General features: G+C 34.6%; 2 protein-coding genes and 1 long non-coding RNA gene across 3 annotated transcripts in view; 2 read left to right on the top strand and 1 right to left on the bottom strand.

Annotated features, from left to right (window-relative positions):
* LOC134276000 (uncharacterized) overlaps positions 1-18,984 on the bottom strand; it is a 226,467-nt gene that overhangs the window by 28,452 nt on the left and 179,031 nt on the right. The gene's annotated exons all lie outside the window — the stretch shown is intronic.
* Positions 195-3,693, top strand: LOC134275981 (enkurin domain-containing protein 1-like). Its single transcript, XM_062758257.1, has 6 exons — positions 195-299; positions 602-762; positions 1,109-1,258; positions 1,741-1,901; positions 2,117-2,253; positions 3,355-3,693. The coding sequence occupies exons 1-6, from the start codon at positions 227-229 to the stop codon at positions 3,513-3,515; spliced, it is 843 nt and encodes a 280-aa protein (XP_062614241.1). The 5' UTR covers positions 195-226; the 3' UTR covers positions 3,516-3,693.
* On the top strand, positions 10,600-17,502 carry LOC134276003 (uncharacterized). Its single transcript, XR_009993963.1, has 3 exons — positions 10,600-10,680; positions 17,272-17,357; positions 17,460-17,502. It is a non-coding gene; the product is annotated as an uncharacterized LOC134276003 (long non-coding RNA).

Here is an 18,984-nt window from a genome sequence, read left to right as displayed (position 1 = left end):
CCAATGTTATTGCTTTGCTTTATTTTCAAATAAGGTTTTTATGACACACATAAGATAAGGTCTTAAACACTTATTTAAGAAATAAAAGTGTGGAGCGTTGGCGATGAAAAGTACCAAATAATGTTAAAATTACAATGTCATGTTCAACATGATGTTGATTGAAAATATTTTCATTTTCCTAGATTAAGAACAAATACTCCAAATCAGAGATTGAAAACACAAAAACATGCACGGAGGAGGAATGATGATGGTTTCTGGTAGTGGCTATGGCCAAACACATTTTGGAGGAGGGCGCCCAGGTATTGAAAAAAAAAACTTAAAAGATATACATACAAGTTTGATAAATGTTTTGTGATTATATACTACATATAGAAGGCAATATAGATTTATCATTAATACCCCAATTTAAAGGACCCCTTGTGGTTACAGGGATGACTGGACATGCATACATTTTAATTAATTACAAACAATCTAGGCTCTTAATTAGCAAAAAGGTGCAGTATGAACCTTACTTTTCCTTAATTAATATTGATGAATTCATAAGTACCCTTTTCACTGCATGTTAAAAGAATAACACAAGACTGTTCAAACTTTTATTCAGAAAGCAGAATGCGAGACCATTTAAGTGAAAATGTGAGGAGGATGAGACAAATTCAGAGACAGTCTAAAGAGAGAGAAGCCAGTGCACATCAACCAGTCAAAGCACTATGGAAATCAGAAAAATACAGTGGAATTACATCAAAAATTAAAGATGACATACAGGTTTGTATTTGTTATAAATAAACAATATTTTGAAGATCATGAAGATTGTCTCTAACAAATTATGTATAGATAGTTTTCGAACAAATATTTTGAAGATCAGAAATATTTGGAAAAATCTTTATTAAATATTTTTTTTTAAATAAAGATTGTCTAATTCAAAATCGCAACAAAAAATTTAAAATTGTAACAATTATTAGCATTTGGAGATGTGCCTAACTTTTGCTAAATTTAGTCATTTTCTCTATAGCTAGATGTGCCTCAGTATTTTTATCTTCTTGTTAAAGTTAACAGATATGGTCTGATATAACACACATATTGAACATTTTTGATTTTGTTTCTTATTTAGAGGCCTCCATCTGCTCCAAGGCCTAAGTCAGCTAATTTCCTCCGAGCACACTCAAGAAATGGTCCCTCTGTAAAAAATGTTTCTCGTCCTTGTACCCCAGACCCACCAGCAGAGAAACTTACTGTCCCTCCAGCCAGATGTTCCAGTGAGGTAGGTTTATATTAGTCCTTTTATAAAAGACTAAATATTTTACTTTAGGCCAAGATTTTCAACAATCTTAGATTCTTGTCCAATGCTTGGAATTATATGACGATTTAGCATGAATACTGTAAGTTGTTTTAATTCCATGGTGTTAAAATTTCATGATTTCTCAAAAAGTACCAATGGCGATGGTTTTAATTTCACGCTGCTAGACATTAATTTTTGTATAAGCATTTAAATGTTTTTAAAAACTAATGATGACATTCGCTATGGGATTAATTTTGCAGAAAAATGATGAATCGCAAACATAGTGAAATTAAAACCATCATGATTATTTGCCAATTTACAGTATCATTATGTTAATTCCTTGGAATTTCATGTGAAAAAATTTTTTACATGTATGTGGTACAAAACATGTTTTATCTGCTTTTATTAATACAATAAGATTTTTTGTACTGTAAGGCATTTCACCAGCTTTCTCTACTTTACAGATTAAATTTCATAGAAATAACTTAGACTTTATCAAAATCAATGGAATATCAGCAAAACACCAGATGATGAAGAGAAGTCCCAGTGTGAATGCTTTGGATGAGTTAAAAAAGAAAGAGGAAGAAGAATATGGCAAGCATCAGAGAGGAGAGGTTCCGAAATAGTATGTATAAGATCAAAATTAACACGAAGATGGAGAAAGATTAGTAAACCAGAGAGATTAATCAATCATATTGATAGTCAGCTCAGAAATGATACTGTAATATTTAATACATGTTTACTATGGTCAAGTGCAGTTGGACGAAAATATTCAATTTAAAAATCAATGAAGCAGAAACACAAAACTTACTGTTTGATATGTTTGTTATTCTCACCAAGCCTAAAAGTACGCAAAGACCAGTGGAAGAAAGAAGAGAAGGACAGGATAGCTAACACACCAGACCCAGAGATGCCTCCCGGTCATCGACTACTGCCCGAGAAAGAACGTCAAGAAACTCTCAAACTTCTACTCATAAGTAAGTGTGTTATCTAGCTATTCTATGATCTATACTGCTACCCTTCCCCAGATTACAAGATACTCACTTCTGAAACAGTTATAATATCTTTATGGTCTAATCTCTATGTTATTGTCAAGCTGGAAGAGTGAATATACAAATGTAAAATTTGGTTTTTAACTCACCTGAGCTGCAAGTTCAAGTGAGCTTTTATGATCACATTTTGTCTCGCATTTGCATGTCTAGCTGTCCCTCTGTCTGTTCATCTGTAAAGTTTTCACATTATGACTTCTTCTCAAGAACCTCTGTGCCAATTTTGACCAAAGATGTCACAAAGCATTTGTTTAGGCCATGCAAAATTAATTCCTTGGTTCTCAGGCCTTTTTTCAAGAAATATGATGAGGGAGGGAGGCATTTTTTTTTTACTTTTTAAAGATGTCACAAAGCATTTGTTTAAATGAAGACCAACAGCCCCTTTTAAGGTGAATTAATTAAGAATTGGTGAAAATTTAGTATTATCTTTTAAAAATCTTCTTCTCAAGAACCATTGAGCCAGGAAAACTTAAACTTACTTGAACCCTACATTAGTTGTGTTAATTAAAATTTGTTCAAATTTCATGACCCCAGGGGAAGAATGGGGCCACAAAAAGGGAATCAAAGTTTTACATATTAGGAATATTAAGGAAAAATCTTCAAAAACTTTCTTCTTAAGAATAGCAAAATCATGATTAGTCATATTGATGTGGAATCATCTTAAGATATTATAGATTCAAACTTGTTTAAATCGTGACCTTTAGGAGTAGGATGGGGCCACAATGAGGGATGGAAATTTTACACAGGAATATATACAACAAATAAAAATCCTCATCTCAAGAACAAAAATACAATTAGACATATCTATATGGAATCATCTTAGGTAGTGTAGAGACCCCTGGGGGAAAGTTGGGGGCATAATGGGGTATTACATAGGAAAATATAGGAAAAATCTCTAAAAATCTTCTCAAGAACCACAAAGCCACAATTAGTAAAACTGATATAAAAGCATACTAGGATAGTACAGATTCAAGTTTGTTCAGATCATGACCCCCCAGTTCTTACTGAAATTTTCAATTTTACTTGCAGAGGAAAAAGAACTAGTGAATGAACTGAGTGCTCTCCCTCTACGTATGGACACTTTTAGAATCCGCTCACAAAAGCAAGAACTAGAGGGTAAAATAGCCGAGATTGACGAGGCCAAGAAAATATTCAACCGTCCCAAGGTGTTTGTGAAAGTCGACAGTTAAAGTATTAAAACCTGTAAATACCTGTAATGTGATACTGACTGAAATATTTGTTTCAATTTTGAAGCATTTGTGTAAAGGCATTCCTTTTATGTATAGATACATTTGTAGATGATGTATTTTACATTGATTTTGACCTGCTGATATGATTTATTCCTTGATGATTGTTATATTATCATTTTGATAATATAACTTTCAGGGTTCTCCACAAGGGGTTTTACCATGGAGGTGCGCCATGGTTAAATTTGTGTGCGCCATGGTTAAATTTTAAGCCACTTAAAAGTTCATGGTTAAATTTTAGAATTTAAAACTTATTTTCAAGATGACAACTGCAATATACTATCTGTAGTTAATTGTGTTTATGTGGTGTGAAGCCCCCCAAGCGCAAAAAATAGTGTTAATTACCCAATATATCGATAAGCTGCGAATGTGCCGTGAAGCGTGAGAATTCATGAATTGAAAGTCGGTCGGCCATGTTTATATTTATGTTTTGAGTGTTATCTACTATATAAACTACTGTTAACGGGGCTCTGTATTTTTGTATTACACGTTATTTTGTTGAATTCTAACTGTGTTCAGTTCACTACATGTATAATAATTAAAAGATTTACAAGAATTCAAAGACATAGTAACGATGTTCACTTTTTAGACTACGCATCCGAGCCAGGGCAGTCGAAATTAAATAGTTTTTTAACGTCGGCAGTCTTGATGATATTAGCCCAAAAATACTCTGTAAAAAATCATATTCCTCTGTATTTAATCAATTTCCCATGCTATGTTTTTTAAGCTTTAACTTTATTATCGTTTTCGATAAAATGTGCATAGGACCTAAGTGTCAATCGCCGTCTTATTTTTAGAGTTACTTCCTGTTGTTATGAGACGTCGTGTGGCGCTATTTTTAGCACTGGGGCACGTGGAGAAGTAAACAAAACTTCGTGAAAAACGCATTATCTAGAAAAATAGAATGCTTACAAAAAAAGGACACTTATCCAATTGTTCCTTTGTGTGTTTACTTAAAAAAATACTGCCCATTCATCAGTTTTAGTCATATTTAAACAAAACATTTCATACAACAGGCTACAACAATTCTTACAATTATTAATTTCTGAATAATGTTGCCCTGGTTAATGTATCAACAATTTTTTTTAAAAATTCATTCGGAAGATTACTACAGTTTTGGGCAAATTCTGGTACATTTGTGAGGTAAATACAGGATAAATCCTTTTCAATTTTAATTCTTTTTTTTTTTTTAACTTTAAAGAGTTTACCTTCAGAGTTAGTTATTCCATTGTTTTGTGTTGCAATGGTAAAGTTTACAAATGTAAAACCAGTCATTGATTAATGAAGATTAGGAAGGTGCATTCGTGTTTTCGGTCACATTTTGTCTTCACGCAGCTTCCTCCATGGTTAAATTTTCAAATGTGGAGAACCCTGACTTTATTAATCATTGAAAAACAAGTCAGAATGGTTTCTTTGCTGAGTTAATACTGTATTAAGCACTATAAAAGTTCATTAATAAAAATCAAACCAATTGTAAAATTTATTACTAAATATTTAAAGTCTTCTGTATACCTTTATTTTTTTTCAGAAATGTAAAATGAAAAAAAAATTTAAGTGTTTTTTTTTTTGTTTTGTTAAATTATAGAGCCTAACCAGTTTTTTCTTTTTTTGGCATCTGGGATCATATTAACTGTTATATTTTACATTTATGTTTTGCTTGTGTTGTAGCTTGTTATTGTCTTGTGTTTATTTCGTACTGTTATTTGCTTATATGGAGGATGTTCATTTCGTCAACAATCAGCTGTGCTTCTCTGTTGATGGTTCCCAATATTTTCATGCATTTAAAGAATATACTTGTTCACTTTTTTAGACTACAATAGTCATTGTACTTGTTTGTTTTTTAAAAAGAAAAGTAAATTGTAATTATTTCACATTTTGATCCAAATCACTGTAGAAAAAAATATTTTAGTTTATTACAGTACATATTTTATTTGAATCTTAGTTATTACATATTTTAGAAATAGTCAAATACATGTTATTTAAAGAATGCAGATTTAACTGTATTCATGGATAAGGAAGAAACAAATAGTTAATAAAAATATTCCCAGTTATATATCCATGTCCCTTATTTCTTGTTGCTTGTAGACTTTGAACATTTTAAGTGCTGGCACGAAAAAGATCCCTCCCTGCTCAGTGGCCCTGAGTGCCGAGTATAGGACAAAATATGCAGCTCTCCACCGGCAAGTGGTGGCGTTATCATATGAGTGAAAATTTCTTGAGAGGGACATTAAACAACATTCAAACAAACAAACAAATCAAAACATTTACAGCCTCCTCTTATGATTTCAACTTATTTGGTATAAAGCCTTTGCGGACAAACAGACAAACAGCTTAACAGACGGACAGGGCAAAAATTGTATGCTAGTACCCCTGAATCTTCACTTTACGGGGGCATATAGAAATAAGAATTCTGTCAACGTTAAAGTAAAGTGGTTTTTAGCTCACCTGAGTCCAAGGCTCAAGTGAGCTTTTCTGATCACATCTTGACTATCCTCCATGCGTCCATCCGTCTGTAAACTTTTCATATTTTCTACTTCTTTTCAAAACCATTCGGCCAATTTTAACAAAACTTCGGATAAAGCGTCCTTGGGTGGAGGGGAGTTTAAATTATAAAAATGAAGGGTCAATTCCCTTCAAAAGGGGGGGAGAGAGATAATCAAAAAAGACAAAAACAGGGTGTGGTCATTAAAAAATCTTCTTCTCCAGAACCACTGGGCCAGAAAAGCTGAAACTTATGTGAAAGCATCATGGGGTAGTGTAGATTCTAAATAGTTCAAATCATTACCCTTGAGGATTGGGCAGGGCCACAATAGGGAATCAAAGTTTTACATTAAAATATATAGGAAAAAACTAATAATCTTCTGAAGAAGAACCACAGGAGCCGATGGCTGAACTTAATTAGCTTTTCTGATTGAAATTTGTCTGTTGTCTGTCGTAGTCGTTGGCGTCGTTAACTTTTCACATTTTCATCTTCTTCTCCAGAACCACTGGGCCAATTTTAGCACCAAATTTAGCACAAAGTATTCTTGGTTGAAGAAGATTAAAGTTTGTTCAAATGATGGGACACGTCGTCCTCCAAGGGGGTATAATTACGAACAAGATGTATTTGTAAAACACTGATGCCTCCGTATGGCAAAATAGCGAAGATTAAATTTTCTTATAAAAAAATGGAAATCAAATATGTTAGTACCGAAAGCTAGGCCTTCTTACACGAAATATAATTGTGAAATATGAAAGCCCTGGCACCACTTGATCATAAGTTATGACAACGTATAAAAGTAGTTCAAACTCCAGGGTCAGAGTCAAAGTTGTTGGTCTTGTCACAAGGGTTACATATGTAAAGTAAGAAAGCCCTAGCCCTGACCATTCAAAAGTTTTTGCCAAGGTTAGTTTTTTAAAGGTATATTAAACTCCAAGGTCAAAGGGTGAAAGTTGTTGGTATCCAATGGAATGTCTTATCATAAGAATTACTTATGTGAAGCATGAAAGCCCTAGCCCTAACCGTTCCAATGTTATGGCTAAGTTTTAAAAAAGTAGGCCAAACTCTAAGATGAAGGTCAAAAGATCAATGTTGTTGGTATCTAATGGAAGGTCTTGTTTCAATTAATACATTTGTGAAGTATGAACGCACCAACCGTTCAAAGGTTAATGGCCAAAGAAAAAAATTGGAATTTTTGTGTAAAAGTGTGTCAAACTCCAAGGTCAAAATTGGTGTTACCCAAAGATAGATCTTCGCACAAGGAATACACATTTGAAATATGAAAGCCATATAGCTAGACTTGCTCAAGTCTCTATGTTTATATCTACATTGTATTTTTGTTCATCAATATTTTTTCAAATTCTTTGTTCTTATTGGTATGCTGCGCATGCCCTCTGCTCGTTGTCATAGTTAAATGTTATCTATGTTTGACATTATCAAAAAGTATGAAAGAGAGCATTAAAACAAAGATACTTGAGCAAGTCTACCATATAGCCTAATCCAGTCATAAGTTATGGGTAAGGTTAAAGTTTTTGTGGACAAACGGACAGACGGACGGAGAGAGCAAAAACTTAATACCCCGAATCTTCGATTACGGGGGCATAAAAAACAAAAAATTAATGGCATCATTGAAAAATCTTCTCAAGAAAAAATGGTCCAGGAAAGATAAAACTCATGTGAATCATTGTCAGGTAGTGTTGATTCAATTCTGTTCAAATCATGACCCCCAGGGATAGGCTTGGGCCACTATGAACGATCAAAGATTTACGTAAAAACGCATAGGAAAAATCTTCTCAAGAACAGCATAGGTATGACAAAATTAGTCCTGATTTTCTAAGTATGTTCATTTGTAACCATGTTGCAGGATTATTAATCCAGTAACATAAATCCTAACTTGAATTTCTTTTTATTTTAAAACCCAGCAGGAGATGTTTTAATCTGTGGTTACATGGGTTACAACTATATTTCTTTGGTGACAATGGTTACAAAGCAAAAGAATCTTAGCAGGGGGTCTCTTAATCTATGGTTACATGGGTTACAACTATATTTCTTTGGTGACAATGGTTACAGAGCAAATAACAGCCTATAGTGTGGTCCTGATTTTTAAAAAGAAGCCTAGTTAAGTTATAAGTTTTGACGGCAAATAATTAATATTTGGTCCAGCAGAGTTTTTAAACTCATTTCAAGTATGCTGAATCCGAAAAAAATATGCTGGTCTTCATGAAAATGGCGTTGACAAGGTTAAGACGGCGAATCAAAATGGCAGATATCCAAATTTTCTGATTTTTTCTGAAAATCTTTCAAACAGAAAAAAAGTATGTGTGAATATCTCTTTGGTGTAGTGCTACTACATGTACATGTATAACACGATGTGTGTGTGAAACACCGAAGCCTCCGTATGGCAACTTATGGCGAGGTTTGAATTCCCTCAAATGCATGTTAAACCCCAAAGGTCAAGGTCAAACGAGTTGGTACCTAAAGGATGGTCTTGTGAAATAAGCAAACCCTAATTTTAACTGTTCAAAAGTTATGACCAAGGTTAAAGTTTTTAAAAAGTGGGTCAAACTCTTAGGTCAAGGTCAAAGATATCTGTACATGTACCAGCTAAAAGGTCTTGTCACAATGAATACACATATGACTTATGAATTAAAGCCCTAGCTCCAATTTGCTCAAAAGTTAATTATGGCCAACGTTAAAGTGTGGCATTTTTGTGTAAAAGTTGGTCAAACTCCAAGGTCAAGGTGAAGAGGTCAAATTTGGTGGTATCCAAAGAAAGGACTTGGCACAAGGAATAAAACCTTTGAAATATGAAAGCCATAGCCCCATCCACTCAATAGTTATGGGCTAGGTTAAAGTTGACAACAGACAGAGATAAACAGACAGGACAAATATAGTATACCATATAAGTATGGTAATAGAACGCTTATATTATTACTTTAATTCAGAAAATTTAGTCGTTTCTACCCTTAATTCTTTTCGTCTATTGTTTCTATATTCTGCTTTGTTCAGAATTTTACGCTGCAGATGGTATTTTTTTCCCTCTGGATCTCCCTATTCTACAACTGATGATCATGCAGCTGGAAAGTTATGTCAAAATGGCGATTCAGAATGATGGATATCCATTTTTTGTCCCCCGCTTGAAAAGTGGGGGATATTAATTTGGGTTTGTCCGTCTTTCTGTCTGTCTATAACGCTTTCGTTTCCACACGATATCTCGAGAACCCTTTGAGCTTTTGCAATGAAATTTAGCATAGCAACTCCCTATGAACTAAAGAAGACCCCTATTGATTTTGAGGTCAAAAGGTCAAAGGTCAAGGTCATAAATAAGCAAATTCTGTCTGTTGTAACACTTTCGTTTCCACATTATATCTCTAGAACCATTTGAACTGTTGCAATGAAATTTTACATAGCAACTCCCTGTGGCCTAATGATGACCCCTATTGATTTTGAGGTCAAAAGGTCAAAGTTCAAGGTCGTATTTATACATTCTGTCTGTGTGTAACACTATCATTTCCGGGCGATATTTGAAGAAGATTTTGAGCTTATGCAATGTAATTTTATACCAAAACTCCCTAAGACCTCTCTCACCCCTCTCAAAGTGCCCCGCCTCGTTTGTTTTATTAGTATCTATAGTATTACATGTCGCTAATTTTAGCACAGGGGCATGAGGAGAGTTATTGCGTATAAAACAGGTTCTCGGTGGACATTTTGTTCTTATTACATCTATTAGAACTGTTTAATAAAGGCTAAATAAACACCATGGACTGTATAAAATTTTGACAATACCGAACATGAATATCTACATGTATGTGACTTCACTTTTGCATATTCTAATGCCATGTAAAGCGATTTCGTGGTCTAGTGGTACGTTTCTTGCTTCGCATGTGAGAGGTCCTGAGTTCAGGTCCCGGACGGACCACTTTTTTTTTTAAGAAATACTTTTTTTTACTAAATGATAGGCCATATTTCAGACTATGTGGGCAAAAAATGTGTGGTTGAATTTCTTTCATATCATATATAAAGAGAGATTTTGTATCCTAGAACAAAATATCAAAGAAAAATTTAATTTGAGGAAAAATCTTGGCCTATTTATTGTGTCCTACTATGATTGGGAGTCTAGGCCATGCTTTTAATCTTGAAATATAATATAATCATGACTTGGTATTCTGCATTCAAAAATAAGCATGCAAGCAATTATAAATTGATATACCCATTATATTAAAGTATATTCATGAATATTTTACTGTGTACAATGTATGTTTATACCGGTATATTATTTTGAATAAACATAACTGTTACATATAAATGTAATTCATGACTGTAATTTTAAAAAGTTTATTAAAATACCCACGCACAGGATTTTCTGTTGAAATTTACAATATACATGTAACAAAAAAATTGTGTACTTGCAGCGTTAGTTTATACATATTTCACGATTTAATGACCGCAGTAGTAGAGTAATGAATGATGAATACGTAATTAAATCACGTGAGCATGATGTTTGAACATAATTCACAACTGAATTCACAAAGCAGTAACAGGTAACTACGCAGCAGACTTTCAGATCAGTTCATTACATTTTTCAGTCGAAAGTGCATTACAGGAGCCCAGAGATGATCAAAAATTGAGGTAAATATTCTAAAGCTGTTGTAATAAAAAATGTTTAAGAATTTGTTTAATTTCTCTGAGGAAGGTTGTATATTTTGACATCCCCGCCATTTTCAAAGGGTATTTTCCCTGGTCAGTGGTCAAACGACACAACTTCCAGATCTCCTTAGGCAGCTGTAGATAGTTTTACAAATGACACAAAATAGTCTGCAATTTTAGGGGAAATGTAGTTACAAGGGAATAAATAGGACAGGATATATTCGTCGCATTTAATCTTGCAAATATGCATTAAAATAAAAAAAAAAGGGTTTCCGTTAAGAGGTTTTTCACATTTTCAAAATGCAATAGAATCCATAAAAATCAACCGAATACATGAAAAATTGAAACGCATTTATTTCTTAAAAAAATTATCTCAGACCCCCCCCCCCTTCTCTTCCAGTAACCTAGCAATGTCGCTTATATAACAAGACAGGTTTGAGACATAAATATTTTGTCCTGCCCAGAGGTAGAGCATATTCTAGATTAATTGCTAAAATTGTTTTATAATTGGGAGATTGATTAATACATAAATTTATTATTTGTTTCTTGCATGCATTTGTAATTTATTTGCATCGGGATCGAAATTGTGAGTTTTAAATTTTGACATGTGGCGCGAACAGCAAATTTGGCGTCAGTGGACGGTCAGGTGAGTTGGTTGGGGAAAACAGTTAACATTATTAAAACTAACATTTGTCAGATTCAGATGCACGTATTGATAAAACGTTGATAAAGTATTTTTAAGCTGCGGAAAGAGACAGCTTAAAACCTACAGGTGAATTAATCTATAAAACAAAAAAGTGAATTATCGTTTGAAAATGTATTGTGCTTTTAGACTCTGCATAAGTTTGGGACATCAGATCCTAAGTGGGGTTAACTTTGCCCTGAATCATCTGTGTATTGATAATGCAAATATTTTTACTGACAGGCATTTTTAGGGTGTTGAAGGGGCCTGCTTTTTGCTCCATTCATAATGGCAAAAAGTATGTGTTTTCCCAATTTCACCAAAGAAAATTTCCAATCAAAACAAACAAAATCTGGTTACAAAATGTTTGGACTCTGTAATGTATAATCTAATTGATGTTCAAATAAATATATAAATGACATACTCCAAATACTGATTGAGTGAATGTTGAAGTATAGTATGTATAAACTGACAATGATAGTAATTGTTAGCTCACCTGAGCTTTTCTGATCACATGCCGTCTGTCTGTCTGTAAACTTTTCACATTTTCGACTTCCTGGGCCAATTTCAACCAAACTTGCCACAAAGATCCTTTGAAGGGGATTCAAGTCTGAAGGGCCACGCCCTCATTCAAGGGGAAAATTGGGAATTAATGAAAATTTGGTGGCATGTTTTAAAAATCTTCTTCTCAAGAACCACTGTGCCAGGAAAGATGAAACTTATGGGGTAACATCCTCAGGTAGTGTAGATTCAAGTTTGTTCAAATCATGTCCCCCAGGGGTAGGGAGGGGCCAAAATAGCCGACCAAAGTTTTACATAGAAATATATTGGAAAATTCTTTAAAAATCTTCTTCTCAAGAACCACTGTGCCAGGAAAGATTTATGGGGTAACATCCTCAGATTTCTCTCCCCCAGGGGTAGGGCAGGGCCAAAATGGCTGACCAAAGTTTTACATTATATAGGAAAATTCTTTAAAAATCTTCTTCTCAAGAATGACAGAGCCATAATTCATCAAATTTATATGGAAGCATCCTCAGGTAGTTTTTTGTTCAAATCCCCCCGGGGGTAGGGCGGGGTCAAAATGGCACCAAAGTTTTACATAGAAATATATAGGAAAATTCTTTAAAAATTTTCTTCTCAAGAATGACAGAGCCATAATTCATCAAATTTATATGGAAGCATCTTTAGGTAGTGAAGATTCGTTTGTTCAAATCATGCCCCCGGGGGTAAGGCGTTTTTACATAAAAATATATAAAAATTCTTTAAAAATTTCTTCTCAAGAATGACAGAGCCATAATTCATCAAATTATATGGAAGCATTCAGGTAGTGAAGATTCAAATTTGTTCAAATCATGACCCCCGGGGGTAGGGCGGGGCCAAAATGGCAGTTTTACATAGAAATATATAGGAAAATTCTTTAAAAATCTTCTTCTCAAGAATGACAGAGGCATAATTCATCAAATTTATATGGAAGCATCCTCAGGTAGTGAAGATTCAAATTTGTTCAAATCATGACCCCCAGGGGTGGGGCGGGGCCAAAATGGCCGACCAAAGTTTTACATAGAAATTAATGGGAAAATTCTTTAAAAATCTTCTTCTCAAGAATGACAAAGCCATTATTCATCATATTTATATGGAAGCATCTTCAGGTAGTGTAGATTCAAATTTGTTCAGATCATGACCCCAGGGGGTAGGATGGGGCCAAAATGGCAGACCAAAGTTTTACATAGAAATATATGGGAAAATTCTTTGAAGAATAGCAAATCCATGATTGATCATGGGATTACTTTTGGATTTTAACTTTTCAATAATAAACCAATTTCTACTTTTTCTAAGCTACAGTACTCAGGTGAGCAATGTGGCCCATGGGCCTCTTGTTTATATTTGTATTCAGCATTAATCATACAAGACTTACGATATTATAATACGCAATCTCTCCTGCAATACAAGTGACTAGATCTACACACCACCATGCACAACAGACGACAACTTACTCACACTTGCGCATCGCACACAGTGTCAAGTTAACACATACCTATACACACACTCATACCACACTAAACTCCCCTCCCTTTTGAAAAAGAGGGAGGTACTCCTGTACCTTAATACATCATATGCAAGTAAAAAAGTCAATGAGTACCTTGCAAATAAAAGATAAACTATTATTTATTTACATAAATAGAAAAATGACAAAATTATAGTTTTTTAAAAAATTTCAACCAAATGTCACTTTTTAGCTCACCTGAGCTGAAAGCTCAAATGAGCTTTTCTGATCACATTTTGACCGGCGTCCATCTGTCCGTCTGTCTGTAAACTTTTCACATTTTCGACTTCTTCTCAAGAACTGCTGGGCCATTTTCATTGCCACAAAGTATCCTTGGGTGAAGGGGATTCAAGTTTGTTCAAATGAAGGGCCACGCCCTCATTCAAGGGGAGATAATTGGGAATTAATGAAAATTTGGTGGCATATTTTAAAGATCTTCTTCTCAAGAACCACAGTGCCAGAAAAGATGAAACTTATGGGGAAACATCCTCAGGTAGTGTAGATTCAAATTTGTTCAAATCATGACCCCCGGGGGTCTAGCCGACCAAAGTTTTACATAGAAATATATAGGAAAATTCTTTTAAAATCTTCTTCTCAAGAATGACAAAGCCATAATTCATCATATTTAAATGGAAGCATGCTCAGGTAGTGTAGATTCAAGTTTGTTCACATGACACCAAAATGGCACAAAGTTTACATAGAAATATATAGGAAAATTCTTTAAAAATCTTCACACTCAAGAATGACAAAGCCATAATTCATCATATTTATATGCATGCTTTTGTAGTGTAGATTCAAGTTTGTTCAAATTATGACCCCAGGGGGTAGGGCAAAATGGCTGACCAAAGTTTTACATAGAAATATATAGGAAAATTCTTTAAAAATCTTCTTCTCAAGAATGACAAAGCCATAATTCATCATATTTATATAGAAGCATGCTCAGGTAGTGTAGATTCAAATTTGTTCAAATTATGACCCCCGGAGGTAGGGCGTGGCCAAAATGGCTGACCAAAGTTTTACTTAGAAATATATAGGAAAATTCTTTAAAAATCTTCTTCTCAAGAATGACAAAGCCATAATTCATCATATTTAAATGGAAGCATGCTCAGGTAGTGTAGATTCAAATTTGTCCAAATCATGACCCCCGGGGGTAGGGCGGGGCCAAAATGGCCGACCAAAGTTTTACATAGAAATATATATTCTTTAAAAATCTTCTTCTCAAGAATGCAAAGCCATAATTCATCATATTTATATGGAAGCATGCTCAAGTAGTAAGTAGATTCAAATTTGTTCAAATTTTACATAAATAGAAAAATGGCCGACAAAGTTTAAAGATATATATAGGAAAATTCTTTAAAAATCATTTTCTAAAAAATAGCAAATCCATGATTGGTCATGGGAATACTTTTGGATTTAAACTTTACAATAAAAAGCCATTTTCTACTTTTTTAGTGCTCAGGTGAGCGATGTGGCCCATGGAAATGGAATAGCCCAGCCAATTGATGTTTTGCCCCCTTTCCGGATTCTGCTGGAAATCAAGCGGTGAGGTTGTCGGCATGACATTTTACTTGCATAGATTTATTCATCAAATCAGAGATGGCATAAAAAATATGCATTTCAATCATTTTTTTGCTCACCAATATGAAGTGGACAGGAATATTAGTAACACCCATGGGATCAGTGCAAGTGTTGGTGTCCCAGATAAAAGTTTTTGGAGCAGACTTCTTTTTAAGTACATCTGTGCCCTAGCCCCTAAGGGATGCATGTAAGATGCTTCAAGTATGTTTCATTGTACCAACCAGGGTTTCAGAGACTGCAATTTCAGCTAATTTAAAAGAATGATCAGGTTAATGTTTTTGAAGCAGGTGTCATTTCCAAGTATTTTGACCAAACTTACAAGAATCGAACATGTACATCCAAAGTAAAATATATGGAAGTACACTACCAGGCTTGCCTCGGATGCTGAATCTGGCCTTTATTTTTAGCTCTACTGGTCAGAGGCCAGAAGAGCTTATGCGATAGTAATGCGGCCGTCGTCCGTCCATCTGTCTGTCTGTCCGTTTGTCTGTCTGTAAACAATTTTTCAAAATGCTACTCCTCCTACAGTTTTGGTCTGATTTCAATATAACTTGGCACACAAGTAGACTATACTAAGATACATAATTCTGTGCATCGGTTTTTGATTTCGATGAACGGTGTTGCCATGGTTACTAAAAATAGAAATTTCTGTGAAATGCATTCAAAATGCTACTCCTCCTACAGTTTTGGTCTGATTTCAATATAACTTGGCACACAAGTAGTCTATACTAAGATACATAATTCTGTGCATCAGTTTTTGATTTTGGTGAACAGTGTTGCCATGGTTACTAAAAATAGAAATTTCTGTGATATGCATAATTCCTACAGTTTTGGTATTTCAATATAACTTGGCACACAAGTTTTTGATTTTGATGAACGATGTTGCCGTGGTTAAAAATAGAAATTTCTGTGAAATGTTGCCATTTTGGTTACTTGGCACAAAATAAAAATATAATTCTGTGAAATTTTGCATTCTAAAATGAAATTTTCTGTTAAATTCTTTCAAAGTGCTACTCCTCCTACAGTTTTGGTCCGTTTTCAGTATAACTTGGCACACAAGTAGACTATACTAAGATACATAATTCTGTGCATCAGTTTTTATTTTGATGAGTGGCAAGGATCATTTTTCTAATCATTGCTGTTTTAAAGTTTCCCAACTGCTACTTTTCTCTTCCTTTGCTTTAAGTATAAACCAGTAGGGCTACAGTCTCGACAGAGACTTCTGGTTAATATGAGTGACTAGGTTAAAAGTTTTTTGAGCTAGTCTCATTTCCAAGTAACTATAAGACCTATTTTGACCAATCTTCCATGGATCCATTACCAGGCTTGCTTTAGATTCTGAATCCAACCTACCTGGTACATTTTATGGATGAGTGAAAGAGTCAAAATTTTTGGAGCAAGGAAATATTTGGAAATAGTCATTCTAATATAACTATTAACCTATTGAATGATCACAATGAAATTAGAGATATTGATGAAGGGTATTCAAATGCAAAAAATTTTTTTACCTTAAAGCTTTATTTTGAACTTGAACTTACCTCAACAAAGTCAAGATGTAGTTATGCTATACCCAGACACCAGCCTCAGGGTTAGCATTTGTGCCATGGTAGAGTTTTAGGAGCAGGTCCATGTTCTAGTAAATATAAGTCGTACCTGGACCAAAATTGCATGGATGATGCATTTTGGAATGGACACTACCAGACTTGCTTCGGATGCTGGAACTGACCCACATTTTCCAGATGAGTAACCAGGTTAAGGTTTTTGGAGCAGGTCCATTCCCAAGAAACTGTAAGTCCTACCCGATCCAAGCAAGCATGGATGATGCATCTAGGAATGGACACTACCAGACTTTCTTCGGATGCTTGATCTGACCTACTTTTTCCAGATGAGTGATGAAATTATTCCCAACTCAGCTCTACCCTGACCAAACTTGCATGGATGATGCATCTAAAGATGGGCATTTGAAACTTGCTTCGGATGCTGGACCTGACCTGCATTCTTCAAACGAGTGACCAGGTTCAAGTATTTGGAAAATGTCAATCCTCAATGAACTTTAAAACCTATTTAAACAGAATTTGCTTGAATATTGTTGTCAGGATAAATGCTAACTGTTAAGGGAATATGATGTGAGATTTGCATTACTTAAACTGATAACATTCGTCTATGTGAGCTTCATAATCTTTTATTATCTATGCTTTTAAATGAAGTTTCATACTTCATGTGAAATGAGAGTGTCTCCCCTATGATGTGCCTGTTTTCTCTTTATAAGAGCAGAAGAAATTTGAGGCTGACCAGGATCCTGAAGTGAGGAGCAGTCCCTTTCCCATTTAACAGCATTCATGAGCAGAAAATGGGGTAAGATTCATACTTGACCTCTTTGTACCTTTTCCCAGTATTTTGGCTTTGCAATTGATGTTGGCTTTGTCAGGCTTTGACCTATTGATTTTGAATTGACAGGAAGCAGAAATGCTGAGACAGTTCAGAAGAAACATCACCCAAAGCCACAGCAACAGCAAAGGAAGCTTATATGGAAGTATTTTTGATTTTCTCCCTACTTTTCCCTACCCCCTGGCCCCTGCTGACTCTAACATAACTAACCATCCCCTTCCCTTTCCCCCTCTTTCCTGAATTCACTGTCATTGTTTTCTGATTTTTCAACGAATTGTGTTGTACTGATTTTATTCACTTGAATTTTTGTGATTTGTTGCATTCTTTTGAAGTTTTACTAACATTGTGCCAGTTTTATACTTTCAGGGACTGGGAAGAGGAACAACGATGGAGGAGCAGGGTCGACCAACAGAGGAAGACGAGATGACGTGTCCATTTCCCATCTCTATGCAGCAACCAATATTACTCAGGGTTGTAAGTAACAAATTTATTATTTAAATGAAGTTTGTCATTTGTTAGGGAATGTGAGTGATTCTCCTTTGATGTGTTTGTTTTCTCTTTTTAAGCAGAAGAAATTTTAGGCTGACCAGGATCCTGAAGTGAAAAGCAGTCCCTCTCCCATTTAACAGCGTTCATGAGCAGAAAGTGTGGTAAGATTCATACTTGACCTCTGAGCACCTTTTCCCAATATTATGGCTTTCCAATTGATGTTGGCTTTTTCAGGCTTTGATCACTTGAGTTTGAATTGACAGGAAGCAGAGATAGCCACCTCTGAAGGTCAGTCTGGAGTGTTTTCTGCTGCATTCAGAAAGTATGGGGTGTATAGTAGTTGTAAGTAGCGTTACAAAGGTGTTTCTTAGTCTTAGGTTTAGTTTGTATAGTATTTCCGGTAGGTGCAGTTGTGTTGTAGTTTGAGTCAGTAAGTAGGCTTTAGTTGATAGTTAGACAGCTTAGAGGAGTGTAGGTTATTATTGTAATTAAGGTATTTGTTAGTTAGTGCATGTTTAGTGCTTGTGGTGGATAGGTTTGCTTGATTAACACCCTAACAGGCAGGGTTCTCCATGAGGTGTTTTACTGTGTTGGTCCCGACACAGAAAAATGTTCTCCGACACAGTAAAGATTCAAATTTTATCTGTGCGACACATTAAAAATTTTGCCGACACAGTAAGATCTGTGATAATAAAAAAAAATTAAAACGTACAAATTCTCTCAATCTGAAACATAATTGATCAAACAATTCTACCGTCTTTCAATTCTATACGATATCTAGATTAATTATGCTTTCACCTTGCATAATCAATTATTTCCTAGACCCTCAATGGACTTGAAGCATGAAGGAACAAAGACAAAAAATTGGATTTCAAACTTCCTTGTAACGCTTAATTGGTACTAGTAGTTGCAATTAAAGTACATTGTATTAATTTTAAAAATATATTTAAATGTCTTTTCTTTAGAGCCATGGCTCTACAATTATGTTTGCAATGTAAATCAAACATAACACTGAAACAAAATCATTTACTTGATGTAAATAAATAGTTTTCAATTTTCAAGGAACTTTTAAAAGTATTTTACTATTCTGAAGTCTCTTTTTTTG

Source organism: Saccostrea cucullata, unplaced genomic scaffold, assembly GCF_032062105.1.
Source record: "Saccostrea cucullata isolate Sc308-1 unplaced genomic scaffold, CSIRO_AGI_Scuc_v1 ctg937, whole genome shotgun sequence".
NCBI lineage: Eukaryota > Metazoa > Mollusca > Bivalvia > Ostreida > Ostreidae > Saccostrea > Saccostrea cuccullata.
This window is presented reverse-complemented; position numbering and strand designations above follow the sequence as displayed.